This window comes from Cladophialophora immunda (assembly GCF_000835495.1).
Source record: "Cladophialophora immunda strain CBS 83496 unplaced genomic scaffold supercont1.2, whole genome shotgun sequence".
NCBI classification, from domain to species: domain Eukaryota; kingdom Fungi; phylum Ascomycota; class Eurotiomycetes; order Chaetothyriales; family Herpotrichiellaceae; genus Cladophialophora; species Cladophialophora immunda.
The window spans coordinates 6,535,572-6,561,957 of record NW_015622542.1 but is presented as its reverse complement, the minus strand read 5'-3'; the positions used below and the strand labels follow the sequence as shown (position 1 = coordinate 6,561,957).

The 26,386-nt window shown below is 54.4% G+C and overlaps 11 protein-coding genes across 12 annotated transcripts; 6 read left to right on the top strand and 5 right to left on the bottom strand.

Moving 5' to 3' along the window:
* Positions 1-708: 708 nt before the first annotated feature.
* PV07_04457 (uncharacterized protein) lies at positions 709-6,033 on the bottom strand. The gene is made up of 2 exons (XM_016391261.1): positions 1,707-6,033; positions 709-1,619 (listed from the first exon to the last, which is right to left on the bottom strand). The coding sequence occupies exons 1-2, from the start codon at positions 2,921-2,923 to the stop codon at positions 1,289-1,291; spliced, it is 1,548 nt and encodes a 515-aa protein (XP_016253163.1). The 5' UTR covers positions 2,924-6,033; the 3' UTR covers positions 709-1,288.
* PV07_04456 (uncharacterized protein) lies at positions 3,766-6,068 on the top strand. Its single transcript, XM_016391260.1, has one exon. It carries the CDS (start codon positions 4,391-4,393, stop codon positions 5,765-5,767), a length of 1,377 nt encoding a protein of 458 aa, XP_016253162.1. The 5' UTR covers positions 3,766-4,390; the 3' UTR covers positions 5,768-6,068.
* Positions 6,069-6,236: 168 nt separating this feature from the next.
* PV07_04455 (uncharacterized protein) lies at positions 6,237-9,041 on the top strand. The gene is made up of 2 exons (XM_016391259.1): positions 6,237-6,624; positions 6,680-9,041. Exons 1-2 carry the CDS (start codon positions 6,596-6,598, stop codon positions 8,859-8,861), a joined length of 2,211 nt encoding a protein of 736 aa, XP_016253161.1. The 5' UTR covers positions 6,237-6,595; the 3' UTR covers positions 8,862-9,041.
* Positions 8,867-9,819, bottom strand: PV07_04454 (uncharacterized protein). Its single transcript, XM_016391258.1, has 2 exons — positions 9,588-9,819; positions 8,867-9,492 (listed from the first exon to the last, which is right to left on the bottom strand). Exons 1-2 carry the CDS (start codon positions 9,773-9,775, stop codon positions 9,072-9,074), a joined length of 609 nt encoding a protein of 202 aa, XP_016253160.1. The 5' UTR covers positions 9,776-9,819; the 3' UTR covers positions 8,867-9,071.
* Positions 9,820-10,189: 370 nt separating this feature from the next.
* PV07_04453 (uncharacterized protein) lies at positions 10,190-14,287 on the top strand (the record flags this gene model as incomplete). Its single annotated transcript, XM_016391257.1, has 1 exon — positions 10,190-14,287. One exon carries the CDS (start codon positions 10,190-10,192, stop codon positions 14,285-14,287), a length of 4,098 nt encoding a protein of 1,365 aa, XP_016253159.1.
* A 414-nt stretch (positions 14,288-14,701) lies between these two features.
* PV07_04452 (uncharacterized protein) lies at positions 14,702-15,678 on the top strand (the record flags this gene model as incomplete). Its single annotated transcript, XM_016391256.1, has 4 exons — positions 14,702-14,816; positions 15,016-15,207; positions 15,313-15,465; positions 15,593-15,678. The coding sequence occupies 4 exons, from the start codon at positions 14,702-14,704 to the stop codon at positions 15,676-15,678; spliced, it is 546 nt and encodes a 181-aa protein (XP_016253158.1).
* Positions 15,367-16,987, bottom strand: PV07_04451 (ribose 5-phosphate isomerase). The gene is made up of 2 exons (XM_016391255.1): positions 16,473-16,987; positions 15,367-16,324 (listed from the first exon to the last, which is right to left on the bottom strand). Exons 1-2 carry the CDS (start codon positions 16,680-16,682, stop codon positions 16,040-16,042), a joined length of 495 nt encoding a protein of 164 aa, XP_016253157.1. The 5' UTR covers positions 16,683-16,987; the 3' UTR covers positions 15,367-16,039.
* A 247-nt stretch (positions 16,988-17,234) lies between these two features.
* Positions 17,235-19,624, top strand: PV07_04450 (uncharacterized protein). The gene is made up of 2 exons (XM_016391254.1): positions 17,235-17,283; positions 17,371-19,624. The coding sequence occupies exon 2, from the start codon at positions 17,470-17,472 to the stop codon at positions 18,379-18,381; it is 912 nt and encodes a 303-aa protein (XP_016253156.1). The 5' UTR covers positions 17,235-17,283; positions 17,371-17,469; the 3' UTR covers positions 18,382-19,624.
* Positions 18,280-22,364, bottom strand: PV07_04449 (uncharacterized protein). The gene is made up of 3 exons (XM_016391253.1): positions 22,277-22,364; positions 18,970-22,224; positions 18,280-18,909 (listed from the first exon to the last, which is right to left on the bottom strand). Exons 1-3 carry the CDS (start codon positions 22,303-22,305, stop codon positions 18,642-18,644), a joined length of 3,552 nt encoding a protein of 1,183 aa, XP_016253155.1. The 5' UTR covers positions 22,306-22,364; the 3' UTR covers positions 18,280-18,641.
* A 150-nt stretch (positions 22,365-22,514) lies between these two features.
* Positions 22,515-23,897, top strand: PV07_04448 (uncharacterized protein). Its single transcript, XM_016391252.1, has 3 exons — positions 22,515-22,985; positions 23,063-23,229; positions 23,445-23,897. Exons 1-3 carry the CDS (start codon positions 22,583-22,585, stop codon positions 23,619-23,621), a joined length of 747 nt encoding a protein of 248 aa, XP_016253154.1. The 5' UTR covers positions 22,515-22,582; the 3' UTR covers positions 23,622-23,897.
* PV07_04447 lies at positions 23,670-26,344 on the bottom strand. Of its 2 annotated transcripts, XM_016391250.1 has the most exons (4): positions 25,797-26,344; positions 25,577-25,731; positions 25,063-25,497; positions 23,670-25,003 (listed from the first exon to the last, which is right to left on the bottom strand). In XM_016391250.1, the coding sequence occupies exons 1-4, from the start codon at positions 26,065-26,067 to the stop codon at positions 23,873-23,875; spliced, it is 1,992 nt and encodes a 663-aa protein (XP_016253152.1). In that variant the 5' UTR covers positions 26,068-26,344; the 3' UTR covers positions 23,670-23,872. The 2 variants fall into 2 exon arrangements, with proteins under 2 accessions (XP_016253152.1, XP_016253153.1); XM_016391251.1 differs by having other exon boundaries at positions 25,063-25,731.
* Positions 26,345-26,386: the final 42 nt, after the last annotated feature.

Below are 26,386 nucleotides of genomic sequence, written 5' to 3'. Positions count from 1 at the left end.
TGCACGACGACTTTCCGACCTTGTCTCCCAATTGGTGGCGGCAGCATGGTTGGACTCTCATCAACATCTCGATGTCCTGTTGGAACTCCAGGACGAGATCTCCAAAGAGCATTCGTTGCAACCCGGCGAGCGCATCGTTCTCGACGAGGAAACGCTCGCCAAGGGAATGCGGGAGTTCAAAGAGCGAGCACAGGAGGCAAAGGATAAGAGGACCCTGGCATCGGTCAAGGACGCTCTCAAGGACGCCATCAAGAAGGTAGAAGAGTGCGAAGGGGAATCAGCTGATGCGTCAGACACGGCGGGTACGGCGGGAGGGGAGCGTAAGCGACGTGCAATGGTTGCACTTGACATGCAAATGGAGGTGCTCGCCGGTCTGAGGAAGCGTTTGAAGAAAGATTCGTTGGAGGCTGAAGACGATGTTGTTGATGACGAGAACGGGGGCGAATCCCTGGATTTCGGTACTGTCATGCGAAGACTGGCAGACTGGCAACGCAAGGGCATTGAATCGAAGCACTGAAGACTTAGGCTTGAAGGTCGGCATGAGAGAACTGAAGGCTTGAACAAGCGTTGCCATGTCTGAGGTCAAGCATACGGGGAGTCTTAGAATGTTGTCTCTTTATCTGGGGCATACCATCTCTACTTTGGTGTCGAACTTGAATCCGACTTCTTGTTCATGGTATTATGGTCGATTCGGTCTCGGGCGGTGGTCTCAGCTAGCATAAACAACTGCCTAGGTACTTGCTAGGTCAGGGTTGCCCTGCAACAATGACATGTGAACCGAATAAGATAGAGGTCCTGTCCTTCGCGTCAAGGTAATTGTGATTCATAAGAGTTAAGGGTACATATGTAAAGGTCGGTCGTGGGTATGTGTCTTTCCCCTCCCTGCCAGTGCCTGGTATCATAAAAAAGGGGGTTTCGCTCCATTATACCTAGGTATTCAACACCAAGAATAAGCCCCGTTTCGCTGAGAGCCACGACTCCGAGCGGATATGCAAGGAAGGATGGTGGCAATGGCGGCTAAAAGGGGAATTTCTGCTTTAGTCGCATCCACAGTCGACGAGCACGACCAGCATCACCAACCACCACGTCAAAGTCCCTTCGAGGACTCTCTTCTCGTACAACAGCCGGTCCCATTAGATAGAATATTTTCTCCCCTTTATGCCCATCCCTTCTCTCGTCCTCAAGACATTTCTGTATTGAAGAGAGCGGCGTGGGAAGAGCCAGAAAGGGGGTTCTCATCCTCCTGATGACTCGTCACATCCACGTGAGAATTTACCCCTCCGGCCTTTTACATCTTCTCCTCCTTCTCGGCCATCATGCCCTCGGCACCCACGATGGGTCCGACGGGGCTCGGGGGCAGGACGTCCTCCCTCGTCTCATCGGTGAATTTCAGGTCCTCGTCGATGTCGGTCGTGTCCTTGACCTTGGTCCAGATGATGGGGGCTGCGACGACGAGAGAGCCCGCGAGCATGCCCCAGTTGACGGCGAACTGGGTCATGAAGGGGACGAGGTTGGCGTCGAGTTGGGGCGAGATGGCCGACCCGGCGGACTGGATGCCTTTGTAGAAGCCGGTAAAGTTGGCGAGTTTGCGCCCGTTATTGGTCATTGCGCCCATAAGCCTGAGTCAAAACCAGTTAGCGGGACAAATTCATTGTTTCACTTTTCGGGAGAAGGGGGGGGGGGGGTTTCACGGGATCTTGACTTACCAGTACGAAGTGGTCTGCCACACAGAGTCGTAAGCTCCGTAGAACATGTACAGGAACATAGGGCCGACGTAGCCGGGATCGGTAAAGTCTAGCTTATGATAGTCGTCGGCAGTGGTCTCGGTGCGGTTGTATAGTTTCTGGAAGTCATAGCCACCGCCCCAGATGACAAAGGTGAGCACGAAGAGCGCGCCGATGGCGATCTTGGCGCGCGTGGTGCGGCGGAAGTAGGTCGTGTCCAGCAAGAAGCCGAAGATCCAGGCGCCAATGATTTGGGACAGGTAGTACAAGACATTGTTCAAGGAGCGAGTGCGGATGTTGAAATAGGGCAGGTTCACGTCCTGGAAGTGGTAGGTGTAGAACCAGTTGGAGGCGAAAAACATGGGGAAGAGGAAGATGATGTACCAATCGGTCACCAAGACCTGGAACATACCCTTGATCTCGGATTTCCAGGTCGGGTTCTTCATAAGAATGACGCGCGATCCGTCACTGCGTTGAACAAGGAAAGGGTTGCAGAGGAATCCCGCCAGGACTAAGCCCACGGCCATGAGGACGATGAAGGCAATGTAGGTTCCATCCTGAACCTTGTTGGCGGTGGAATGCAGGTTTTGGCCCAGGGGGATCAGAGCACCGATCACGGCACCCAGGTTGAATATCATCCAGAAGACGGCAATGTATCGACCCTTTGCATGCTCGGGCGGGTAGGACATCATCACGGCACCTTGGGCAGTCCACAGCAGACCAGCGCAAACACCCAGCAGGGCACCGGCGAAGATGAGGAAGCCTGCATTCTGGTTGTGGTTGTAGGACAAGATCGAGGCAATGTAGAGGGCGTATCCGAAACCACCAAATCCCAAGGTCAAGCGAAGACCGATCTTGTTGGCAATGCTACCAGCAAAGAAGCCCACCACGGAGAAGGTGGCGTAGATCGCCGTGCTGGCGTTGTTGATGTCGTGCGCGTTGACTTGACCAGCGGCGCCCAGACCGTTGACTGCGTTGAACATACCCGGGCACAAGAAACATACAAGCGCAACAAAGACGATCTGGAATTGAGGTGTTGCATATGCGGGAATGGTGATGGGACCCAATTTAAGTTTCTTGTACATCCATGGCTTCCCCATGGGCTTTGTCTCTTCACCGCCGTGGATGATCTCGGGCGGCGTGTCGGTGCCAGACTTCTCGGTCGTAGTAGCCATCTTTTCGTTGGAGACGTCAGACATTGCAAAGGGATCAAGCAATGCTGAGAGGGAGAGAACAAGGAAGGAAGGAGTTGGGGAGGTTCGGGGCGAGGCTCAGAAGATTTAAAGTTGGGACGATTTTAGGTGGCGAGCGGAGATCAATTGCGGAGTCTCGGGGCAGATTCCTAGTGGAGTCTGGCTCATATGGACTCGAGTCTGAGCAGATGAGGTCGCGTGCACCTGTGGACAAGAGCTGGAGGAACGGGGGGAGGACGGACGGAGGAGGAGGAGACGAGGAAGTAATATAGAACAGTATCAACCAGGTCTCGAGGTCAATGGTAGAGTTCCGTCCAACAGTGTCACCAGTCACACTAAGGCGAATGGTTACCTTGGAGGTATCAGGGCAGCGGTTCAGCGAAGAGATAGAGTGATAGAGAGATAGAGCCGTAGCATTGTAGCCTTCCAGAATGCAGCGACAGGGAGCATATGGAAGGAGGGAGGGAGGCCGAGCGAGGGGTGTGGAATGATTGCGGCAAAGATGGGGGAGATAGGGCGGGAGGATGGAGTCGTGGTAGTGGTCGTGGTAGTAGCGGTTGCTCAGGAGTCGTTCTCACCAGCCAGCGAGCCGTGTTCCGAGAGGTGTCTTTGAGTACATGGCCTGCGCTGTGTGTATCTGTCCCTTGCTGTCTCTCCACACATTGTCAGATGGGAGGCCGCGAGAGTGCGAGGGTGCGAGGGCGTGAGGGCGAGGGCGCAGTGCCAAGCGCACGTGACGTCGATAACAGAGTCGCATCCTCTCCGCCTCAGGGTTACATACACCAAGTCTCGCCCGTTGCTACCCTGCCTTCTCAGTCTCATTCTCATCATCAACCACAAACCTCCCCCTCGAAGCCATCGTTGCATCCATCTGTCTACCCATCTGATCCCTCGCCGAAAGCCCCTGAATCTCAATCTCACCTCGATTACTCGATGGTCTGGACTGACTGCCCGATTTCCTCCCAGCAAAACTTCTCAAATGCCCAGAGAGATGCCACCGAATTGTGTTGCTGTCGTGGCTACAACGTGCTTGGACACTGCAACATGACAGGAGAGCAGCCCGCCCTGTCCCCCTTCTGGACGGGCCTCTCACCTTCGCACCTCGAATTTCCCTTACCAACGAAACGGTGCTTTGTTGCGCTCATTTCCGCAGCCTGCCGTGCCCCGGATGTCAGGATCTTGCGGGATCCAGTAGAATGTTCGATGCGCCTGTCACAGCGAGAGAAAAAAGATTCCCAGACAAACCTTATGACGTGACCCCCGGGGCGAATATGTGGTTATCCCGCTACCACCCTCGTCCATCATATTATTTCAGTCTATACTGCTGCCTCCCGGGGCTGGGGCTTTTTTGATTCTTCATTCTTGTAGGGCTTCCCTATGAGCAATCGTCCCTTCCTTTATTCTTTCCCCCTCCTCCCCGTGTTGTAACAATCCTTGCGCTTATCGCTGACTGACCTCGACCTCCCTTTCGCCATGTCGACGTCATCTCCGCGTGTTGTTAGGTTCACCAACGGCTATCTTCTCAGAGATGGAGAATTGGTGCCTGGTGATCTCTGGGTCTCGTCCGAGACGGGACGGATCCTGAGCTCCCAGTCAGCCTTCTATTCTTCGCATCTGAGACCCGACAGAACAGTGGATCTTCGAGGCAAGATCCTATCCCCGGGCTTTATCGATGTTCAGATTAATGGCTCCCACAACTTTGACTTCTCAACGCCGGACGCAGACTTCGCCTCAAAGTTGACACACACGACTCAGCAGATGATCAAGTCTGGTCTTACTTCATTTGTCCCGACCGTCATCAGCACGACACCGGAGAGTTATCATGCCGTGCTACCTTATCTCGGTCCTTCCGGGAAGGCGCGCGACGCGAGCAACGGCTCAGAGAGTCTTGGGGCACACATCGAAGGACCCTTTCTTTCGCCGGTGCGAAATGGAATTCACAACAAGGAGGTGTTACGGGAGGCGCATTCTTGGGCCGATATCGAGGAATGCTACGGCGCGGAGAATCTTCGCAATGTGAGGTACATCACCGCCGCTCCCGAGAGGGGGATTATGATCAATCTGATCCCTGAATTCGTGAAACGGGGCATCGTCTTTTCCGTGGGACACTCTGATGCCACGTTCGAACAGGCGCAGGCTGCTATGGCCGCTGGGGCCTCCATGGTCACGCATCTTTTCAACGCCATGCGCCCCTTTGGGCATCGGGATCCTGGTATTTTTGGTCTGCTAGGACAATCAGCGCCATCAACCCCTGTCGCCACTCCAAAGACCAGTCGCCCGGCAAGCCCATCGACTTCACCACAAGGCTCTCCGCGGTCATCGAGAAGGTCAACCCCTCGCTCCAGTCTCAGTATCAGCACGTCCATGTCGGAGCTAGAAGACGAGGCAGCTCGATACAAGCAACCATACTTTGGCCTCATCGCCGATGGCATCCACTTGTCGGCGCAGACCCTCAAGATTGCCTATTCTGCCCACCCGGAAGGTGCAATCCTAGTGACCGATGCGCAGAAGTTTGCCGGATGTCCTGACGGCGCCTACGAGTGGCGAGGAGAAGATCGCTTCGTCAAGGAAGGCAAGCTGCTGAAGCTGGAAAGCAATGGACGTATCGCCGGCAGCGTGGTCGACTTGATCGATTGCGTCAACAACTTCAAGCGATGGACAGGCTGCGGAACGGCCAAGGCGCTGGAGTGTGTGACCAGCACTCCGGCCAAGATGCTGGGTAAGGACGTGGAGAACACCAAAGGAAGGCTAGAGGTGGGCATGGACGCCGACCTGGTGGTTCTGGAAGAGGGTCTCGAGGGAGATCTGACTGTGCAGCAGGTTTGGAAGTTTGGAGTCCAGGTGGCCTAAACCTCCGGATCAATGTCGTTGTGCGGTTGCGAGTGCTCTCGTCAAAAGTTCGGTTGAGCTCGGCGTTGTAGGCACCTGGGTTTACTGTATGCTGGAGATGGTTGGAGAGGCTCACCGGCTGGCCATGCTATGAACTATAGAGATTTTTTTACTTGTTTGATGCAACGCCAGCGTTGCCCCCCGGGATGTTGTGCATAAAAATGAGATACCTCTAGAGTTGGCCGCGATGCCAGATGTTATGTATATTATGTGATAGATGTTCGTCAATGTGTAATCAATGTTACTGATTGTTTTCCCTCTGTCCATCACCAAGAATATAGACCGGAGAGTACATATCGTGACTTCGGTGGTGACTGCGGTGGTCTGAAGGCGCTTCCTACTTCTCCCGACCCTCGGATGGTCTCCGTGTTGTTTCCACCCATCAAGAGCCCGGATGATTTGCGCGTTTAAACCTTTTGCATTCCTACGTCAGGACATCAGTCGACGCGCTCATCGCAGTCTCTGGCGACATACTGAGCCATATATGCTGCCCATGGCGGTGGAACGGAGACCTCAGCATGTCGCTCTGTTCAGCGCCAGCATCTGCACGTGGCGGTCTAGACCTCCGGGCCTGCTGCCCCGTGAGACGCAAGAATAGCAACAGGGGTTGATTAGCTCTCCCCGCGTTTTTTCTTTTTTGTTGAGCCAGACTCACCGCGTCAACGACGAGATTGATTTCCTCCATTGCCTGCCAGAGGTCGCCTGCCTGATATTTGAGGCCCAAGCTCTTCGGCGACGTCATCTACCTTGATTGTTCGTGGTCGGGTTGTGCCTGCAAGCACCGCAGCCATGACACTCCGGAAACATTACAACCCAGAGTAAGCCACCTCTTGAAACAGCTCAATTCATAGGGACGCGGATTCACAATTCTAGGGTTCTTCTGAGCGCTCCAAGAAGATCAGCGGCGGTCCCGAGTCCCGATGGAAAACTCGCGCTCTTCACGCAGTCTACCTATTCGTTCGACACCCACTCTAGGACCAGCGAGATCTGTTGTCTAGACCTTACTCAGGGCACTACCGTCACCATCAGCAAAGACCCCAAGGCCACCGAGCCCAGGTGGCTGGGTACCAACCACGAGGTCGTCTGGTTGAAGGAGTGCGAGAATGGGAACACGTGCTTGATTGTCACCGATGCCACTCTTCCTGGAAAATGCTACACCGCTGGCACCATTTCCGGCCCGGTCTCCAGTCTCAAGCTCTATGTCATTGAACCAGGCAAAGTCGCCGTTGCCGTTGCCGGTCAGGCAAACCCAGATGGCAGCTTGCACAATCCCAAGGACGTCCCCAAGTCCCACACGTCAGCTCGTGTCTATGACTCGTTGTTTGTGCGACATTGGGACTCTTGGATCACCGAGCAGCGCAACGCCGTCTTCATAGCCTTGCTGCAAAAATCGCAACCCATGGTGACTTCGCGCCAAGGGCGATACAGCTTGCTAGGCTTCAAAAACGCGTTATTGGGTACTGACCTAGAATGTCCCATCCCACCCTTTGGCGGAGTCGACCACTTCGACATTGGTCCCACAGGTCTGACAATTGTGGCCAAGGATGCCCACCTCAATCCTGCCACACACACCAAGTGCGATTGCTGGTTTCTCCCAAAAAAGGATATCTTGGATCTGAAGCCCACAAGCCTCCACAAGCTTCACGCGCCGGGTTTGAATGGAGCAGCTTCATCGCCTGTCTTTTCACCCGACGGGGAATCCCTAGCATTCCTTCAGATGGCCACCGATGGCTATGAGAGTGATAAAAATCGAACCGTCTTTGTCCATGGCCTGGGTGGGCTTGAGAAGGGCGAGTCAGTCTCTGCAGTCGAGCTCATGCACACAGACGATGGCAAGGGCGGCTGGGACAAGTCCCCCACTGCGTTGAAGTGGTCTGTGGATGGCAAGATGCTGTTGATGGAGGCTGAAGACACTGGCCGAGGATGTCTCTTTGCGCTGGACTTGACGGCGACTCCCGGCCCAGAATGGCGACCACGCCAATTGACCCATACCGGATACATCATTGACTTTGCGCCCATCTCAACCAAGACTAATCTCTTGCTCGTCTCAAGCAACAGTCTTGTTGACAACAGCACATACACTCTCGTGGATCCCGATCCACTGGCCGAGACGCAACCGGTGATCATTTCGTCACTGAGCAAAAATGGAAGCATGTTCGGTCTATCCCCAGAACAAGTCTCCTCGATATGGTGGAAAGGGGCGAACGACCATCCTGTTCACGCTTGGATGATGAGGCCTTCGTTCTTCCGGGCGGAGCAGAAGTATCCCCTTGCATATTTGATCCATGGTGGCCCGCAAGGTGCCTGGAATGACCAGTGGTCGACACGCTGGAATCCTGCCGTCTTTGCGGAGCAGGGGTATGTGGTCATCTGTCCTAACCCGACAGGATCTACGGGTTATGGCCAGGACTTTACCGACGCAATCCGAAATCAGTGGGGTGGTCTCCCTTACGAGGACCTCGTCAAAGGGTTCGAATTCATCGAGTCCGATTTGGGGTTCGTTGACACCTCGCGAGCAGTCGCGTTGGGCGCTAGCTATGGGGGTTACATGATGAACTGGATTCAAGGACACGACCTGGGGCGCAAATTCAAGGCACTGGTCTGCCACGACGGAGTGTTTAGTATGACCGGCCAGTTGGCGTCCGAGGAGCAATACTTCCCCGTTCACGACCTCGGAGGGCCAATCTGGGAGCGGCAAGAAATCTACGACAAGTGGGATCCCAGCCGCTTCACCAAGTTCTGGGACACTCCCATGCTCGTGATCCACAACGAGCTCGACTACCGTCTGACGGTGGCCGAGGGTCTGTCGGCGTTCAACGTGCTTCAGATGAAGGGTATCGAAAGTCGCTTCCTAAGCTTCCCGGACGAAAATCACTGGGTGTTGAAACCGGAGAACAGTCTCGTGTGGCATCTCGTCGTGATCAACTGGATCAACAAGTTTGTGGGGTTGCCCAAGATTGTCGATCGCCAAGGGAGGGATGGCTCGGGATTTTGCAGGCAGGAAAGCAGGAGGACCTGGGGTCGGACTCACGGGGCGTCTCGTCTCGAGCAGTAAGAATAGGTGCAATATTATCGCGGCTGAGAGGCGTTGCGCATGTATTTGAAGGCAGGGATACGGGAACCAGAGGAATGGCTCTCCTCTCAAGAAATGGAAAGGGCGAGCTCTGGTGCTCTTTGGCCCATCTCATCCCACTCGTCCAGAATATTAATACAAAGTAATGCAACCCCGAAATCGGGCCTATTCTTGAACAAACGCATCCCCTCATCACGAGGGATTGTGGTTGCTGAATAGCTCCTCCCGCACCAACTCTGCCAATATCTTGTTGTCCAGTGGCTTCCCGTCCAACTCACCACCGGGCTTCAACAGCTCTTTCATTACAACCCCTTGCTTCAACTCCCCCTGCGTGGTGTTCCTCAACGTCTCTATCTTTCCCCGGACCACCAATCTGACAGCTGCGGGATCCATCAGCTTTACACTCCCCGCCAACTCATCAATGACCTCCATCTCTTTCGCTTGCTTCTCTGCCAGATCCGGTCGTTTGGCGGCTTCGGCCTCCTTCATCGCTGCCTCTGTCGCAGATTTGCGCTTACGCAGTAGAGCGAGAATTTGGAGGTCCGTCTTTATGGGCGCGGAAGAGGAGGCGGCTTGGTTGATCTCGGAGATGGTGCCCCGAAGGACCGTTAATCTTACCTCAGGGTTATTGTCTCAGCATCTAGAAGCATCGGAAGGGAGTGTATAGCAGACGGTATTGTGTGTGAGAGATAGACTGCATTGCCTTACCTTGATGTGTCCTTTGCGCGCATGGCACTCTTCAAGTCATTCTTGATTTTGGCCAGCAGAGGTGAAGCTGGAGCTTCGGTCGATGTGGACGACCAGCGCAAGCCGAAACCTGCATTTCTGCGGATACATCGATAACAAATCGGCTGATCGAGGAAAAACAGAAGCCTGGAGTTGCGGATCGACGCCATGGCTAGCACTCTGCAAGATTCTAGGTATGAGCTGCCAGTAGAGGATCAATCACAACTGGTAAGTTGCAGGTCGAAAAGAGACACAAATTGTGTACGCGAGTCATGGTACCTGACGCTAAACTACTTTTGGGCTATCCGCATTACTTTCCATCTCCAGTCGCGTCTATATTTCCATCTTCGTCTCTGCAAACCAAAAGTTCACAGTTCTGCGAGGCCTGGGGCTCGGCTTTGTGTGGGTTGAATATTGCGCTTTGTCCATCCGCAACTGTCCTGATCGCGTCGCCTCTGGACCGACAACCAGGACCGCCTTTCTTGTGCTGTCATTGCACTGGCGACTGCCTTGCTTCATGTCTGTTCACAATTAACCCAGCCTTCCTCCCCTTGCGACGACAACGACGACAGTCACGGCGAATGATGGGCTCTGTCATAGCACAAACACCTGTCCGGCCTGTGCCGGGCATTTGGCCTCAGACCCCTGCCGCGCGCCCTCCAGCAATACCTGCACCCTCCTTCCAGTCTCCCTCGACTCCAATATCTCGCCCTGCCCTCATACCTTCTCAACCGTCGACAAGCCTCATCACCACAAATCCCTCCGAAGCGCCTGTCCAAGCGTCAATGCGCCCACCCGAGGCGCTGGAACCAGTGGAAAGAGCTGCGCGCACAATCAATGAATCCCTTGCAAGTGAATCGCGATTCCCAGAGGTCGACAGTTACCTGTCCCAGGGCTACTCTGCCGATTATGACATCCAATCTTCGACAACGTGGGCGCCATTTCAGAGAGCTGGCTTTTACAGGATCCCCGATGAGATATTCGAACAGTATAACAATGCGCAGTTGACCACGAGTATGGGTCTATTTGCGGAGTTGAGGTACGCTTGGACAACGATCGACAACGCCTTGTACATGTGGGACTACTCTGCACCAAGGCCCGAGTTACTAGGCTTTGAGGGACAGTCGCACAGCATCCTTGCTGTCAAGCTCGCCGTCCCTCGCCCGGGAGTCTTTCTGCCAAACATCAAACACGTCATTGTCATTGCAACAACGGCAGACATATTCCTACTGGGACTCGGCACGGAGTCGGGCTCAGGCGGCTCATCCGCTCTGTCTCTTTTTCAGACTGGTATGTCAGTCTCAGTACGAGGTCTCGATGTTAGCGTCATCGCTTCCTCTGCGAAAACTGGAAGGATATTCTTTGGTGGCCGGACGGACAATGACATCTATGAGCTCACATATCAGCAGGAGGATCGGTGGTTTGCAAGTCGGTGTGCGAAGATCTGTCACACTAGTGGTGCTACCAAGTCTTTGACATGGACGTTCAGCAGCTTCGCCCACGGCCAGAGGGAGCATGTGGAACAGATCGTGGTGGATGATAGCAGAGACCTGCTTTACACTCTGTCTTCCGCTTCGAATATTCGCGTGTTCCACATCAAGCCTGAAGGCGGCCTGCCTCTGTTGGTCACGAAACCTGCATCCGAGATCTACGATAATATTGGCCACATCATTAACCAGAGCGAGTCCCTCAACAATCGAGTCAAGATTGTGTCCATATCAGCTCTTCCGGCGTCCGAGGCGTCACGATACCATCTGGTAGCCATCACAGCGACTGGCTATCGGATATACCTCAGCGCCAAAAGCGCCACCAGCTACAGCTACGGTTCTTCAACTAGGTCCAGTGCGCCTATCAGTGTACAAGCACAACATGTCAAAGTACCGCCGGTATCCCCCAATCCGGGTCATTCGAGCACATGGGGAACGGATTCGTCCAGCGACGTGCATCAGCCTATCAAGACGTTGACAACGACTCGACTCGCAGCGCGGTATCCGCCCGGGTACTTCTTTTGCTTCACAGCTAGGGACGCCAACTCACCTACTGACCAATTATTCATTTCAGCCCCTGACGCCGGAAGACTGCTGCGGAGCTCCGAACCTGGCCAGACGAGTCGAACATCTGAGTCTGCAATATGGCTCTCACTGGGCAGTCGCGCAGAAGACGTAGGATTGGTGATCCCATATTCTGCTCCGATTCCAAATCCAATCGGCTACGGGAACGATTTGGCTGTCCAATTTGACAAGGCTATTCCAGAAATTGCAATCCTGACGAATACCGGTATCCACATCATCAGAAGACGTCGCTTGGTAGACATTTTTGCAGCTCTAAGCAGTCAAGGCGGTGGCCCCGAGGGATTTCAGCACGAGGTCAGCAATTTAATCCGGGCTTATGGTAGGACAGAGACTCTAGCCACAGCACTTGCGGTCGCATGCGGCCAAGGGGTAGAAGACACAGGTAGTGCTCAGTCGGTCCGGGTTAACGACCCGGAAGTCCTCGAGCTTGCTCGCAAGACCTTCATCGAATACGGGGGCAAGCCAAGCATCAACCAGAACTCCATTACGGACAGGTCTGTCCCCTTGATCGACGCTGTACGACCGTCGCCTCGCCATGCGGCCATTGCTTTGTACCTTTCACGCTTATTGAGATCGACGTGGAAGAACGTAATTGCTGTGGAGTCAACTACGCCAGCCGGCTACCAGATCAATCCGGCCGTGCCTCTCAAAAAACTAAGAGATGTTCAGGAGTCGTTGTCTGCGCTTCAGCGCTTCTTCCAGACGAACAGGAGTTTCATCAAAGGTCTCAGCGGGCCTGATGATCTTTCGGCAACAAGCACCAAGGATGATGAGATCGCTCTGCAGGGGGAACATCGTGCCTTGCATTCACTGGTCAAGTTTACGTCAGATACCATTGAAGGTCTCTCGTTTATTCTCGTCTTGTTCGAAGAGAAGGTCGCGGAGATAGTGCCTCTGCTGCCGGAGGTTTCCAGACCCGAGATGCCGAAGCTTACCTTTGAGGAGCTGTTCACGACAAAGAAAGGGTACGAGCTTGCAAAAGAGCTCGTCAAGGCCATTGTGAACCGCAACATCGCCAAAGGGTCCAATGTGGAGACGGTGGCGGAAGCTCTGCGCCGAAAATGTGGCAGCTTCTGCAGCGCCGACGACGTGGTGATATTCAAAGCACAAGAGCAACTCAGACGAGCGGCGGAAGCAGGGCCCGACAATGACTCTTCACGAAATCTTCTAAATGAAAGCTTGAAACTTTTTGAAAAGGTGGCTCACAGTCTACCTCATGACTATCTGGAATCGGCTGTGAAACAGTACACGGATCTCCAGTTCTTTGCTGGAGCCATCCAACTTGTCCTACGGGTTGCTCATGAAAAGGACAAGGCGAACGAAGCATTGTCCTGGATGGCGGAAGGTCGACCAGAGCCTGACGCTCGGAAAGCAAGGTTTGACCTCCGGAGCCAGTGCTACGACCTCATCCACGCGGTCATTGTCGCCGTGGATAAGACCACAGAGCAAGGTCCGAGTTTTGTGGATGGCCACCCGACGCTGGCTGCGACCAGACGGAACGAAGCTTACGATGTCATCAGCCGGTCCAAGGATGAGGCGTTCTTGACCAATCTCTACGATTGGTATCTCCAGCAAGGATGGTACGATCGCCTTCTCGCGACCGAGTCTCCGTTCATAGTGACATACCTTCAACGCAAGTCAACCGAGGACATTCTTTACGCGGATCTGCTCTGGAAATACTACAGCCAAACGAATCAATTCTCCGAGGCGGCCAAGATCCAATTGCAACTTGCCCGGAGCTCGTTTCCACTGTCGCTCGAGAAGAGAATCGAGTATCTGAGCAGAGCCAGAGCCAATGCCTCGACTTACACCCCGGGAGGCAGCAGAAAGACCAAGCAACAATTACTGCAAGAAATCACCGAACTCCTCGACATTGCGACCATACAAGACGAAGTGCTTCAGCGGTTGCGTGACGACTATCGACTCGGGCCCGAGCGGAGACAGGAAGTCCTTGATCAGGTCAATGGCCAGATCTTGGACATTAACACGCTGTTCAACAACTATGCGGACAACGCGGGGTACTATGACCTTTGTCTGTTGATCTACCAAGTCGCCGACCATCGGGATCCCGCCCAGATCAAGCAAACCTGGCAACAGCTCCTCCAGTCGGTGCACGACAAAGTCCAGGAGGAAGGACAGATCCAGCCCTTCGAAGCCATTGCCGACGAGGTGAGAAGTCTGGGCAGTAAATTGCGCGTCTCGGAGACGACGTTCCCGGTTCACACTTTGCTCCCGATTCTGGAAAAATACTCATTCGAACACCAACGCAATGTGGCGCCTGCGCATTGGGTCGTGGATATCTTTCTCTCGCTCGAGATCCCCTGTGAGCGGCTTTTTGAGATCCTGGAGCTGATGTTTTTCTCGGGCGATCCTCCGTTTGTTGGATCAAATCGAAAGTACATCGCCTCTGAGTTGGTTTATGTGGTTGGTAGGTGGTTCCACGATTCGACCAGAGCGGGGTCTGTGATCTTTGGCAGCGAAGTTGCGGCGACGAGGGTGCAGGAGACGATGCAAGCCTTATTGCAGCAGGGGAGAGCGGCAGGGCTGGACGAGGAAACCACGAGAGTCGCCAGGGAGGTTGTCGAGAGAGTCGGGCGACTTCTGGGATAAGAGGTCCTGTCTCTCTATCTTGATACCATGTTATTTTGTAACGCATGTGCTCGAAAAGTCGTAACCAGATAGTCGATCGAGCTTTTGGAGTCTGGCAAGTTTGGCATGGCGCTCAGCTACAAGAACGAGAAACAAGAAACAAGAAACAACAAGCCGCCGTCATGCCATGTTGTCCGTTGGCACCAAACAAGATTGGAATCTGACCAGGGTTTTCCCGATTGAGGAAGCTTCACCACCTTCACCAGCCCCTGAATTTGGTTGATTTCTGTACCACCCGGATGACTGAATGTACAAGTACATATTGCACAACTGTAACTAGTTCTGTGGTTCTTAACCCGCCTCCAGTTGCTGGGTATTACTCCTCACCTACACGTTATCCAAGCACCTTTACCTAAAGACCCCAAAGCCGGAGAGATGGCAGTGACAGCACCAACCACCGCGACGCGACGAGCTCGGCGTCCACTATCAGCCAGGAAGCTCGACGCGGTGTATCTGGCCTTTTTCATCGTGCATGTCCCCATCATGTTCTGTACGTCGGTTCCAACCCAACACGCTCAAAAGGACGAGGACAAGATTGGCTGGTTGCTCTTCATGAGCCATGCATCTCCTCTGCACCCGTGTCCTCTCACATTCTATGCTGTCTCTACCCCGTCTCTCTCTCCACGCACTAGCTTGCAAATCATTCCTACTCGTGCAGCGCTGCCATTGCAACTGACTCGTTCTATTAGTGGTGGACCTGGCCTCGATCCTCCCGCCCTTCCTGGTCTCGCCACTCTCGCGCTCGCTGCGCGCGTACCAGCTCGAGCGCTTCCGGGACCAGTTCTTCGTCAGCCCGCCGGCGTGGTTCACGGCGTACATGTGGCTCGAGGCCGTGTACCACGTGCCGATCAGCCTGTGGATGGTGTGGGGATTGTTCCGCGGTGAGTTGAGTCCCAGCAGGGCACCCATTTGGCATGCATTTCGATCTCGCTATCTATGTACATTCCTCAGCTGACGAGACAAACCCCCCTCCCCCTCGGTCCCAGACCATCCTCTGGTCCCGCTCAACCTCTTGATCTTCGCCCTCGAGGTCGCCGTCACCACGCTCACCTGCGTCGTCGACATTTCCGCCTGGGAGGGCTACACGGCTGCGCAGAAGTCGGACCTGTACGGGCTCTACGTGCCTTACTTGGTTCTCGGTACGTTCCTTTTCCCTTCGTTTCTGTCTCCGAGATATAGGTTCGGCATGAGTGAATGCAGGAACCTTGGTTGTCGGTTTGGAAACACAGCTTGGCTAACGGTCTGTTGGGATCTCTGGGAGTTTAGCGTGCCTGATGGGCGTCGACGCGTTTGTCAGAGTCAAGAGACAGATCCTGCACGGTGTCGGCTCGGAGAAAGGGAAGACGTTGTGAGATGCGAGGCCCCCGTTCATGGGTGCCGGATTCGAGGCTGCGGCCATCATGGCATCGTGGACATTGGGAATTTGTGTTGGACGACAAAGATGTCAGATACATGCTCTTCTATATGCGCATGGCAGCAGACCTTTTTTTTTTTTTAATTTCCGCCCCTCAATCCAAGAATCCAACAAAAAGGGAACACCCAGCAAATGCTCCCCAAAACGCAAAGGATCAGTGGCGGATATATATTCAGGCCTCTTTTCTTCTCCTTCTTCCTCACCCACCACCACCCCCTCGCCTCTTCTTTTGAAATGATCTTCCCTGCCCCCCTTTTTTTTGGCCCGCCGCCCCGTCCGCACGCTCGCATGCTCGGCGTTCACAACTCGCCAAACTGCTCCTCGTACTTTGTGATGTGGGCGACCTTCTCGGCGCTGGCGCTGGTCTCGTCGAAGCGCAGCTCGACCCACTCGTCGACCAGCTTCTTGGCCAGCTCGAGGCCGATGACGCGCTGACCGAAGCAGAGCACCTGCGCGTTGTTGGAGAGCACGCTGCGCTCGACGCTGTACGGGTCGTGCGCCGTCACGGCCCGGATGCCCTCGACCTTGTTGGCCGAGATGGCCACCCCGAGGCCCGTGCCGCAGATCAGGAGCGCGCGGTCGGCCTGTTGGTCGTACGCGCCGCAGCGTCAGCATTAACATCCGGTCAAGGCTGTGGGGATGGATCAATGGGGATTTGTGTGCGAGTGTGAAGCGTGGCGGAGGTAGGTAGGTAGGTAGGTAGGTAGGTAGGTAGGTGGGTGTTCAACGCACCTCTCCCGACTTGATCTTCTTGCACGCATCCACCGCCAGGTGCGGGTACGCCGTGGCGTCGTCCGCGTCGACGACGCCGACGTCCAGCACGTGCGTCACGCCCGCGTGTTTCTTGAGCACCTCCTTGAGCGCAGTCTTGTAGGCGTGGCCGGCGTTGTCGCTGCCGACGACCACGCGGATGGGGGTCTTGGCCGTGCCGTTGGTCGCCATCCTAGGAGAGGATTTTGGGATCGTCTCGCTTGATTTTTCTATTCGAGGGGGAGGGTTGTTACAATGGAGGAGAGGACTTGGTCGCGGTAGTTATTGTTCAAGTGGGGGGTGGAGGAAATGTCGAGCGGTGTCTTGCCCTTCACACAGAATATCCCGAAGAGAGGTGTAGGTGCGTATGTGTGTGTGTGTTTGGAAACTGAAGAGGAAATAGAAATATTTAATTACAACTTATTAATTAAACGAAGCTCTTCTCTCTCTATTGCCCATCGCCGCCCTCGCGCGAGGTCTGGAGGGCGACGGCGTCCATTGCCGTGTCCGATGCCCGCAATCCATCGGCGCTGCTGGGGTAATTTTCTGTGGTGGCGCCTCTTTCGCTCTGGCGTCATAGTTGTAACACCTCTTTTCCGACGCCGGAATTGCCATATCGAGACTTCCGGGGCCGGGTAAATTCGAGGTCAACACACGTGGGGGGAGGGGAGATGAAGTAGTGGGTGGGGGTGAGGGGAGGGGATTGACATTCGAGAATTTCTTGTATGGAGAACGCGGTATGTGGCACGGTGTGGAAGTTCTGGCCGTTTGGGTCGGTGGTTGTTCGGGACGGGTAAGTATACAAGTACTTATTGCTGTGTGGACGGCTCTTCCGCAATTGGATATATATCAAGCCACCATACTGAGTATTCAAGTACAGCTACATACACTCCTACTACTGCTACTACACCACCACCACCAGCTGAGCCCCATCAATCCACCTCGACTCCCCCTGCTTGAACGACGACCTCGCCCAACAATGTCCGCACCACCCTCATACCCGCGTCTCCCCCCCAAGCTGATCCTCACGTCCACCAAGGCCTACTTCTCCCCCTCGCGCACCATCTCGTACCTGGCCTCGCTTCTGGCCCCGGAGAACAACATCCTCCCGCAGCTCGAGCGCCACCGCGCCGACGTGCTCTTCGTGCTCATCCCGGACTTCCTCACGCTCTACCCGTGCGCGCAGACCCTGGGCGCCAAATTCCCCGCGGCGTCTCCTTCGGCCCAAGATGTTGTCGACGTGGATCCGTCGTCGTGGCCCATCGCCCTCGGGGCGCAGAACGTCTACCCCTCCACCACCTACGGCGCCTTCACGGGCGAGATCGTCGTGCCCGGGATCAAGGCGCTGGGCTGCTCCGTCGTCGAGCTCAACCACGCCGAGCGCCGGCGGTACCTGGGCGAGGACGACGGCACGGCCGCGAAGAAGGCCGCCGCCGTGTGCGCCGCGCACATGGTGCCCCTGGTGTGCATCGGCGAGCTAGACAGGCCTGACCTGCGCGGACCCCTGAGCCAGTCCGTCGGCGCCGCCATGGTCCAGCTGCGTCCGCAGATCCAGAGCGTCTTGGCCGCCGTGCCGCACGACGCCCCCGTCATCTTCGCCTACGAGCCTGTCTGGGCCATCGGCGCCGCGGAGCCCGCTGGCGTCGACTACGTCGGCCCCGTCGTCCAGGCTATCCGAGAGGTCGCCGGGCAAGTCGCGCCGCAGAGGAAGGCTGAGGTCAAGGTCGTCTACGGCGGCAGCGCCGGTCCCGGGCTGTGGAGTGGCAAGGCCAATGGAGGCAACGGACTGGGGAAATGGGTCGATGGGTTGTTTTTGGGGAGGTTTGCCCATGAGATCTCGGGTGTAAGAGGAGTCGTGGAAGAAGTTGTTGAAAGTTTGGGAACGAGGTGAAGAAGAGCCAGGCTTGTTAGAGATTTGTGCCAAATCATGGCAGCGTTGGCAATGAGGACAGCGCCTGATCGCCAACCCGCAAGCGGAAGATTCACCTACTTCACCACTCCAAAACATGCCCTCGTCAAGTCATGAACTCATCGACCAACCCAACAGGTACTTAAATGGACTCAGATCGCCACGACCAAACATATCACATCAATCCCAAGACGCCTCCCAAATGAGTTCACCCGACAAAGAACTTTCGACAAAAGCAGCACTCAACCCTTCAACTCCCCAGGTGTCATCACAGACACCACGCTTGTTCCCTCGCTAAATCTCGTCCGGAAGACACGATTGGCGTTCTGAAACATGCCATCCTTCAAACTGACGACGATAAACTGCGACCCCTGGAACCTTGTCTTGATGATCCGACCAATATTTTGAGTGTGCGAAAGATCCAATGCCGCGTCCACCTCGTCCAGGATATACATCGGAGCGGGCTTGAACTGTAACAAGGCAAGGATGAGGGACAGAGCAATGAGCGATCTATGACAATCCATTAGCACTGTGGCGATTGGAGAAGGAGAGACTGCAAGCATGGCATACCTTTGACCACCCGAAAGCTCCGTGAGACTCTGTTTCCAGACCTTTCCCAAACACACCTTCACCTCCAACCCTTCCTGAATCCGATCAATATTGTCGTCTAACGGCACCAATTTCGCAGTGTTGTTCCCTGGCAAAAGGTCCGAAAAGATGTTGCCAAAGTCCTCGGTGACTTTGCGCCATGTCTTGATAAGAGCCTCTTTCTTGTATTCGTCCAGCGTGCTGATTGTCTCCTCAATCTTCTTCTTGTCCCGGATGACTGTACGGAGCATGTTCTTCAAAGATGCCTCTTTCTTCTCGACACTATCGATCATGGGCATCACCTTGGGATTGATCTTTTTCTTCATCCCCTGGAACCTCTCGGTGACGTTTTTCAGGGTTGCTCGACTCTCGGACAGGTTCTTGCCGTGGAAATCGTACGGCGTGCCGGGGCGCCCAAATTGGTCTTTGTTGTCCTCAATCCAGTCATGTTCCTTTTCCAGCGCTGCCACCAGTTGTGCGGCTGCTTGAGCGTCCTTCTGAGCTTTCTCGACCGCATGGCCCAGTTTTTGTGCCTCGAGGGCCTCTTCAGCGATCTGTTTGGACTTCTTAGATTTGGCTTGTTCCAATTCGCGCAGCTCGTCGTCGAACCCCGTCAGTTTTGCTCGTTCGTCGTCCAGTTCGGCCTGTGCGATATCATGGTTGCTCTTCACGGTGGCTTCTTCTTGCCGGAGATTCTGGAGTTCCTCTTTCTGGGTCTCAATGGCGGTGTCGGCCTCGGAAAGTTGCTCCAGAGCCGCGTTCAAATCGCTTTCTGCTTGTTCACAGTCGATCTTTGTGTCCTGCAATTCTTTTTGAAGCGTCTTGATCGCGGCTGATGTCTTGCTGAGTGACTTTTTCAGGTCGACCAATGACTTTTCGAGTTCTTTGAGTTTGCTGTCCTTGTTCTTACTGAAATCCTCCATGTCCTTCTCAATCCGCTTCACATCTTTTGTTGCCTCGGTCTCCCGGGCTTTGGCACCCGCCATATCTTGCTTCAACTGCACGATGGATGCTTTCATCTCTTCGATCGCGTGGATGATCGATGAGGAAGAATTGCCGGAGATCTGCTCCTCTGCAAGTTTGATTTCATGGCTTTTGAGATCCAGAACTTGCTTGACGGACTTGATATTGGCGAGCTTTGATTGCTCTTTTTTCATGGTCTCTTGGAGCTGTTGAAGCTCTGATTGGTGCTTTTGTAATTCTTTCGTGACCTCATTCAGCTTCTGGAGGATCACAAGGACGCCGCTGGAATTCGGAGCACTTCCTCCAGAAAGTGTACCTGATGGGTCATAGACGTCTCCTTCAAGCGTCACGCTCTTCAGCCTGACTGCTGGATCGAATGTGACCCGTTTTGCTGTTTCTGCATCCTGACAGATCAATGTGGTCCCAAAGACGTAATCCATGGCTGCAGATACTTCGTGGTCGTACCCAATCAATGATAGGGCGAGATCAACCTTGCCAGGTGCTATTCGCTGTGCGGCACCAACCTTCTCTGCTGAAGCTCTGAAAGCCGAAATCTTGTTGAGAGGGATGATGGTCACTCGCTTTTTCAGCTTTCCGTGCTGGAGCAATTGTGTCCCGGTCTCTGCTGTGTCGACGACGACGTTGTACAACCTACCGCCAGCACATATCTCGAGAGCGGTACCGGCGACGGATTTGTCCTTATCCAAAGTAAAGAGTTGAGCAACCAACCCCTTCACCCTCGAGCGGTCAAAGTTTGGCGAAGGGTCGCTGAAATGAAAGTCAACGTTTGCAACTTTTCGCTTTAGCTCGTCGGCTTGTTGGGTTAGAGTGCGGATGCTCTTTTGAAGAGCAACTTCCTGCTCCCGCATGCTCTCCTCCCGGCCAGGTTCAAATCCCAGCTTTTGCAGGTCGCTCTCCAGCTTCTGTGCTTCCTTGCGGAGCACTTCGAGACCCTTGAGGAGATCCGCATTTTGTTCCCGTGCCTTTTTGGCTCGGGGCTCGTCTTCCTTTATTCGCTTCTCAAGATGCGAGATCTTCATCTTGGCTTGTTCTTGCTCGGTGGTTGCGGCTGTCAATCGGTTTCTAGCTTCATGCAGTTGGCCTTGATACCCACTTTCCTGGCCTTCGCGAGAAGCAACTCCGGTCTGTAGCGTTGACAGGAGCTCCTCCTTCTTCTCAACTTCTGAGTTTTGCGAATCATGCTCGGCTTTCGCGCCGTCCCACTGCGACTGCAGTTTCGCCAGCCCTGCTTTTTTGTCACTCACTTGTTTTTCCAGACTCTTGACAGATTTCGCAATGTCTTTCTTTTTCTGCTCTTCTTCGGACAGACTAGAGTGCTTCAGATCGAGCACAGTAGCGAGGCGTACAAGTTCGTGACTCAGCTCTTTCACCTGGGCTTCGACTGCTTGAAACCGCCCGCCTTTGCGCATCTCCTTTTCTCGAACTGCACGAACGCGTTGGGCGTCTTCATCCAAGTTCTCGATCTCGCGTTTCAACTTAACGGCATTCTCCTCCAGGTGTTGTACCTTGGCTCGCTTGACTTCGTGTTCTTGAGTTGCGCTCTTCATCCTTTCGCCAGATCGAACGTAGTCTGCTGCGACAACCACTCGTGTCAATCTCTCGAGCTCGCTTTGTGTCTTCTGATAATCTAACCACGCTCGTTTCTCACCGCGCAGTTTGTCAAGTTTGGGCTCGATTTCTTCGCGTAGCAGGCCCTCTATCTCGACTACCTTCATCTCCTTCTTCGCCATGGTCTTGACAGCTTTTTCCTTGCGATCCTCAAACATACGAGTTCCTGCAGCTTCTTCGATCATGGCCAGTATTTCGGCAGCTTTCATGTTGAGGACTTTGGTGATGCGCCCCTGCATGATGATAAAATTTGGGTTGTTGATGTTTAGTCCGACGCTCTGGAACAAGTTCTGTACTGTGGTCTGCTGCGCTCGGTGACCATTGATGAGATATTTGCTTGTCCCGCCCATAACTATCTGTCGCGTCACGCTAATCTGCGCATATTCTTCGAAGCCGATCGGGCTCGTGCTCTTGTCGCTGTTGTCAAAAACGATGGTGACGCTCGCCTTTGTTACTCCCGCCTGGCCGCGCTTGTAGATGAGGTCTTGGAGGTTCTGCGCTCGGACCGTGGACATGTTCGTGATGCCCAGTACGAAACATATTGAGTCAAGGATATTGGACTTTCCGGATCCATTGAGTCCTGTCACGGCATTGAAGCTTTGATCCCAGCCGGAGATGACGGTTCTCTGGCTGTAGGATTTGAAGCTGCATTCGTTAGTTATCGGTGTTATTCAAGCGACAGTTGTAGGGCCCTTACCCATCGATGACCAACTCTATGATTTTCATGATGCCGAATTACACAGTCAACGCGATCATACCACTCAACACGTCCAAGCGCATGAGGGAGTCTTTCTCCTACTGATTGATACAGTCGGTTTGTTGACACCTCTCGATTTGGTTAGCCGATCGCTCTTAGAGAAGGTGTAGCGAGCCAGTCTTGGCGCAGTTTTCAATTGTGAATCTCCCCGAGCTTCTCTACAACCCCAACTGCTACGCTCCAACCAGACCTATAATCTCAGTCGACTTCGACTCTTACGGTTTTGAAGGCGTCCGATAGTCAAGGATGGCGTCGGTATCCAGGACAATCGCTGGGGCCCCGTCAGTGACAAGCATCCCCCTGTTCCTGGCACCAGCTTTCGCCAGGTCAGTTGCTACCGCAGTCACATTATCAACTCCGAGCCTTCGATCATATGCAACCAAAAAGGACGAAAAGAAAAGCCACACAAACTGGGCACTACACGCGCGTCCGAAGATTGATAGGAACAAGAAAAGAGGTGTCTCTGCTATCCGACGGACGGGACCTAGGAGCACGCGAGGACTGTGGAAATACCCCCTTCCAGTGCCCGTGGCACGGGATCACAGGGGAACGGCGGCAGAATATGCTGAATCTGCGGACCATGGACTCTGGGGTTTCTTTGATAAGTCGAAACAGTCACTGCTTCCACCGGACGATGAGTCGAGCCATGGTATGCTAAAAGCCTTTGCTCCCTTGTGCGGAGAGTGCATGATGACGCGGACTAACCATTTTCGCGGGAACAAATAGGTCGGGCCTGGACGTACAAAGAGTTATCTGTGAAATCCTTTGAAGATCTCCACAAGCTCTACTGGGTGTGCGTCAAGGAGCAGAATCGAACCTTGACTCGAGAAAAAGAGAGACAACGTCTGAGGGCAGGCTATGGAGAAGTGGAAAGCGAAGAGCGAGTTGCCGTTGTAAGTGATTCACCCCTTCGCCCGTCAAAGTCGCAATGATGAACCCCATCCTTTCACTCGCCGATATGAAACTCCGGCCTCCAGGGACCGCTTAATCCTCGTTGGTCATGATTCGAATAGTACTGAAAAGTTTTCTGAGACAAAAATTACGCACACTCTGTTAAACACTAGACCTCGTGTGGTGGTGGAAATCGCTGACCGCGTGGCCTCGACAGGTACGAGAAACGATGAGCCTTATCAGAGAAGTCCTGGTCGACCGCCAGTTGTCATATAACCAAGCGCGGATACTGGTCGGACAGAAGGAAGTGGCCGAAATCCTTGAAGAACCACGGTCTGTGCTGGAGGATGACAGCCCGCTAGAGCAGACAAAGTCAACCCCATACCAGCGGTGATGGACGTGAGAACGATTCTCAGAAATCCTACCTTTTTCTGCAGAATGCACTCATAGCGGATAACCTGCTTAGTGACTGTGGGACGCGGCGGCCGGTAGCGAAAGATTCAGAGGACCACAGAAACGTTCCCGGATCATGTGTAACAGCCTGTATACTTAAAACATTGGATACCCGGAAGCATTTCTATAACCTGCCATCCTTAGGCTTCTTGCATACCTCCCAAATCGTGACGCCGCAGAGGTCATCGCTTTTTACGTGAACGCTTCCAGGTCCGGGAGAGTTTCAAAACCAAGGTCCTCGCCTTCACAAACACCCACACCCACCAATCCAAACAGCGCGGGATCAATGCTCGTCGAAGTCATGGAAACCAAGTCGGCCCACTCGTCCGTCGTCCCAGCGTCCGACCCTGCCGTGCCCACCACGTCGACCCCCACGCCATTCTGAGCCACGGCGGCGGCGGCGGCAGCGACAGCGCGCTCCCGCGCGGCGAGTTCGGCACGCAAGACCCTGAGCGGCTCCCACAGGTTGTCGTTGCCGGCGAGGTAGTCGATCGAGGGACGGTTCTGGAAGAGGCGCTCGATGCGGCTGCTCGCGGCGCGGGCCTCGGGGGTGGTGCTGAGCGCCTCGTGGCGGAGGACCATGGAGAGCATGGTGGCGACCGAGTGCCACGAAAAGGCGCGGATGACGGCCCAGTCGAGGCTGTAGGGGGTGTAGAAGGTGATGAGATTCTGCGTGCTTTTGCAGTAGTCGATGGCCAGGTGGTAGACCTTGGCCTCGAGCCCGGCGCGCTGGCCTTCGTCGATGCCCTTGGCATTGAGGATCGGCTGGAGCTGGATCAATCGCACTCTTTTGAAGGCTTGGTGCATGAGGTCTTTTGCCAGCTTCTGCAGGATGTCGGTTTCATCCAGGTTCCTGGCATAGAGAATGTCCAGTCGATCCCGGGCTTGTCGCAGGACCTCGTTCTGGAGATCCAAATACCCACGGACCGTCATGGAGGGCGTGTACGTGTTGTTCATGACAAACATGGTGAGAGCGCCCACCTCGTAATGCATCAGAGCCAACGTCATGTCGGTGAATTTGTTGTGTTCCTTGGGACGGGTTGAGGCAAACTCGGTAGTATCCCAGTCCGCGTCATCCTGGTTCTGGGGTAGAGACGTGTCGGCGTCTCCAGGTTGGAGGATTGGCTGGACCCCGTGGTTCTCAACACACCAGGCATCCAAAAGCGCAAGGTGGTGCCATAGTCGTCGCCGGAGCTCGATCTGCCAGGGGGAAAGGGAGAAGTGCGTTCCATCGTGGTTGAGGCCCATTCGCCTGGCCATTGCAATCGCTACTGCCAAGAGACTGTTCGCGTGAAGCATTTCGCCTGTCCAGAATAGTAGAGTCTGAAGGGAGCGGTGAGTCCGTGTAGATTTAGAGTCAAGACCGAGAGATTGACACTTACAATATATAGCAAGAATGTCTGCAACGTGGATAAGGAGTGACTTGTGGTTAGATTTACTCGACTTAGAACTTGTTCCACATATGAGCGGAAGCGTGAAAGCAAGACCTTTTTGGACTCGTGAAGGCGATACTCGACCAGCGTCGAACACATCGACAGAAGTGCTAGAGAGTAGATCGTGAAGAGACGGCATTCAAACTCCGTAGAACGCGCACACACACTGCGTCGAAAATGGTTCAGTTCGAGCTGCAGCGTCGGCTTGTGCAGGATCTTGACGAACGGGTCGACCTTGTCAAGAAACGTCTGGATCAAGAAGTCGCTCTCGGGGATCGAGGGGTGGGCCACGGCAGGTTGACTCTGACCACTTGTGTACGGGAAGAAGAACGCGTCGTCTTGCAACTTGGGCTCTGCTTGCAAAGTAAACCTCAGGTCTCCTACCTGCACGACAACAAGATCAGACTCGGTCCAGAAAAAAATGTGCAGGTTCGATGCAACTGGAGGTTTGCGCTGAACGAACTTCGTCATACATAGCAGCCCAAAACCCTTTGTGGAGATAGCGGGATCTGTCCTTGTCGAATACAAGCTTGCCCTCTGTAGCACCGTCCTCTGGTGTTGCAGCTTGACAAGAGACCTTGTGCAAGACGTTCTGGGTCATGGTTTCCATGGGGTTTCCTGTATTTGGGACGAAGTCTAAGTCCGCATCCTCTTGTTGAGCTGGCGCTGGGAAGGAGACTAACCTTGCTGCTGTCGACGACTTAGGTTTCGCACGAGGTCTTCGAGTTCGGCGACTCGTTTGGACAGGGGATCAGTCGACTTGGGCGTGCGTCTGCTCACCAGACGGCTCGAGTCTTCGTAGACGCACTCGACGCTGAAGCGCTGGCAATTGAAACATGGCTCCGTTTTCGAACACCGGACCTTCCTCCGTCGGCAGTCAAGGCAAGGGAGATCCTGCGTGGGCAGAGGGGACTGTTGTGGTGGTGGCTGATAGCTCATCTCTTGAGGGGGCATTGAAGTGCTCGGCGGCGTACGTGGACATGCAGAAGTGGGATGATGGCTTGAAAGTTCACACGTTGACGGGGAGGTTTATACTCTGAAGTATGTCGTCTTGGAGCGGGTCGAAATAGCGGCTTGGAGGGTTGGGTGGTGAAGCCACAGTAATGAGGCTGGGATACTGCATCTTGACGAGCTTAATCATCTCTTTTGTCATCATGAGGGAATCAGATCTCGCCCGCCGTGGATCGGTGCCCAGAGGCTTTGACAGAACAAAGGCAAGATTGACCATGCTGGCGACGCGGTTTGGCCCAGAGGAAGATGCGGTTTGTCGTAT

What these genes read in the sequence shown, in the direction of transcription:
- PV07_04457 (XM_016391261.1), bottom strand. Translation starts at nt 2,923, where the DNA reads ATGTCTGACGTCTCCAACGAAAAGATGGCTACTACGACCGAGAAGTCT. An exon ending in TGGCAGACCACTTCGTACTG is followed by an intron (nt 1,620 to 1,706) that starts GTAAGTCAAGAT and finishes GTTTTGACTCAG; the next exon opens with GCTTATGGGCGCAATGACCA.
- PV07_04456 (XM_016391260.1), top strand. Translation starts at nt 4,391, where the DNA reads ATGTCGACGTCATCTCCGCGTGTTGTTAGGTTCACCAACGGCTATCTT.
- PV07_04455 (XM_016391259.1), top strand. Translation starts at nt 6,596, where the DNA reads ATGACACTCCGGAAACATTACAACCCAGA. An exon ending in CGGAAACATTACAACCCAGA is followed by an intron (nt 6,625 to 6,679) that starts GTAAGCCACCTC and finishes TCACAATTCTAG; the next exon opens with GGTTCTTCTGAGCGCTCCAA.
- PV07_04454 (XM_016391258.1), bottom strand. Translation starts at nt 9,775, where the DNA reads ATGGCGTCGATCCGCAACTCCAGGCTTCTGTTTTTCCTCGATCAGCCG. An exon ending in CGCGCAAAGGACACATCAAG is followed by an intron (nt 9,493 to 9,587) that starts GTAAGGCAATGC and finishes CCCTGAGGTAAG; the next exon opens with ATTAACGGTCCTTCGGGGCA.
- PV07_04451 (XM_016391255.1), bottom strand. Translation starts at nt 16,682, where the DNA reads ATGGCGACCAACGGCACGGCCAAGACCCCCATCCGCGTGGTCGTCGGC. An exon ending in AGAAGATCAAGTCGGGAGAG is followed by an intron (nt 16,325 to 16,472) that starts GTGCGTTGAACA and finishes TACGACCAACAG; the next exon opens with GCCGACCGCGCGCTCCTGAT.
- PV07_04450 (XM_016391254.1), top strand. Translation starts at nt 17,470, where the DNA reads ATGTCCGCACCACCCTCATACCCGCGTCTCCCCCCCAAGCTGATCCTC.
- PV07_04449 (XM_016391253.1), bottom strand. Translation starts at nt 22,305, where the DNA reads ATGAAAATCATAGAGTTGGTCATCGATGG. An exon ending in ATAGAGTTGGTCATCGATGG is followed by an intron (nt 22,225 to 22,276) that starts GTAAGGGCCCTA and finishes TAACGAATGCAG; the next exon opens with CTTCAAATCCTACAGCCAGA. An exon ending in GAGCTTTCGGGTGGTCAAAG is followed by an intron (nt 18,910 to 18,969) that starts GTATGCCATGCT and finishes GGATTGTCATAG; the next exon opens with ATCGCTCATTGCTCTGTCCC.
- PV07_04448 (XM_016391252.1), top strand. Translation starts at nt 22,583, where the DNA reads ATGGCGTCGGTATCCAGGACAATCGCTGGGGCCCCGTCAGTGACAAGC. An exon ending in GGACGATGAGTCGAGCCATG is followed by an intron (nt 22,986 to 23,062) that starts GTATGCTAAAAG and finishes GGGAACAAATAG; the next exon opens with GTCGGGCCTGGACGTACAAA. An exon ending in GCGAAGAGCGAGTTGCCGTT is followed by an intron (nt 23,230 to 23,444) that starts GTAAGTGATTCA and finishes TGGCCTCGACAG; the next exon opens with GTACGAGAAACGATGAGCCT.
- PV07_04447 (XM_016391250.1), bottom strand. Translation starts at nt 26,067, where the DNA reads ATGCCCCCTCAAGAGATGAGCTATCAGCCACCACCACAACAGTCCCCT. An exon ending in GGGCTGCTATGTATGACGAA is followed by an intron (nt 25,498 to 25,576) that starts GTTCGTTCAGCG and finishes GTTGTCGTGCAG; the next exon opens with GTAGGAGACCTGAGGTTTAC. An exon ending in AGACATTCTTGCTATATATT is followed by an intron (nt 25,004 to 25,062) that starts GTAAGTGTCAAT and finishes CGCTCCCTTCAG; the next exon opens with ACTCTACTATTCTGGACAGG.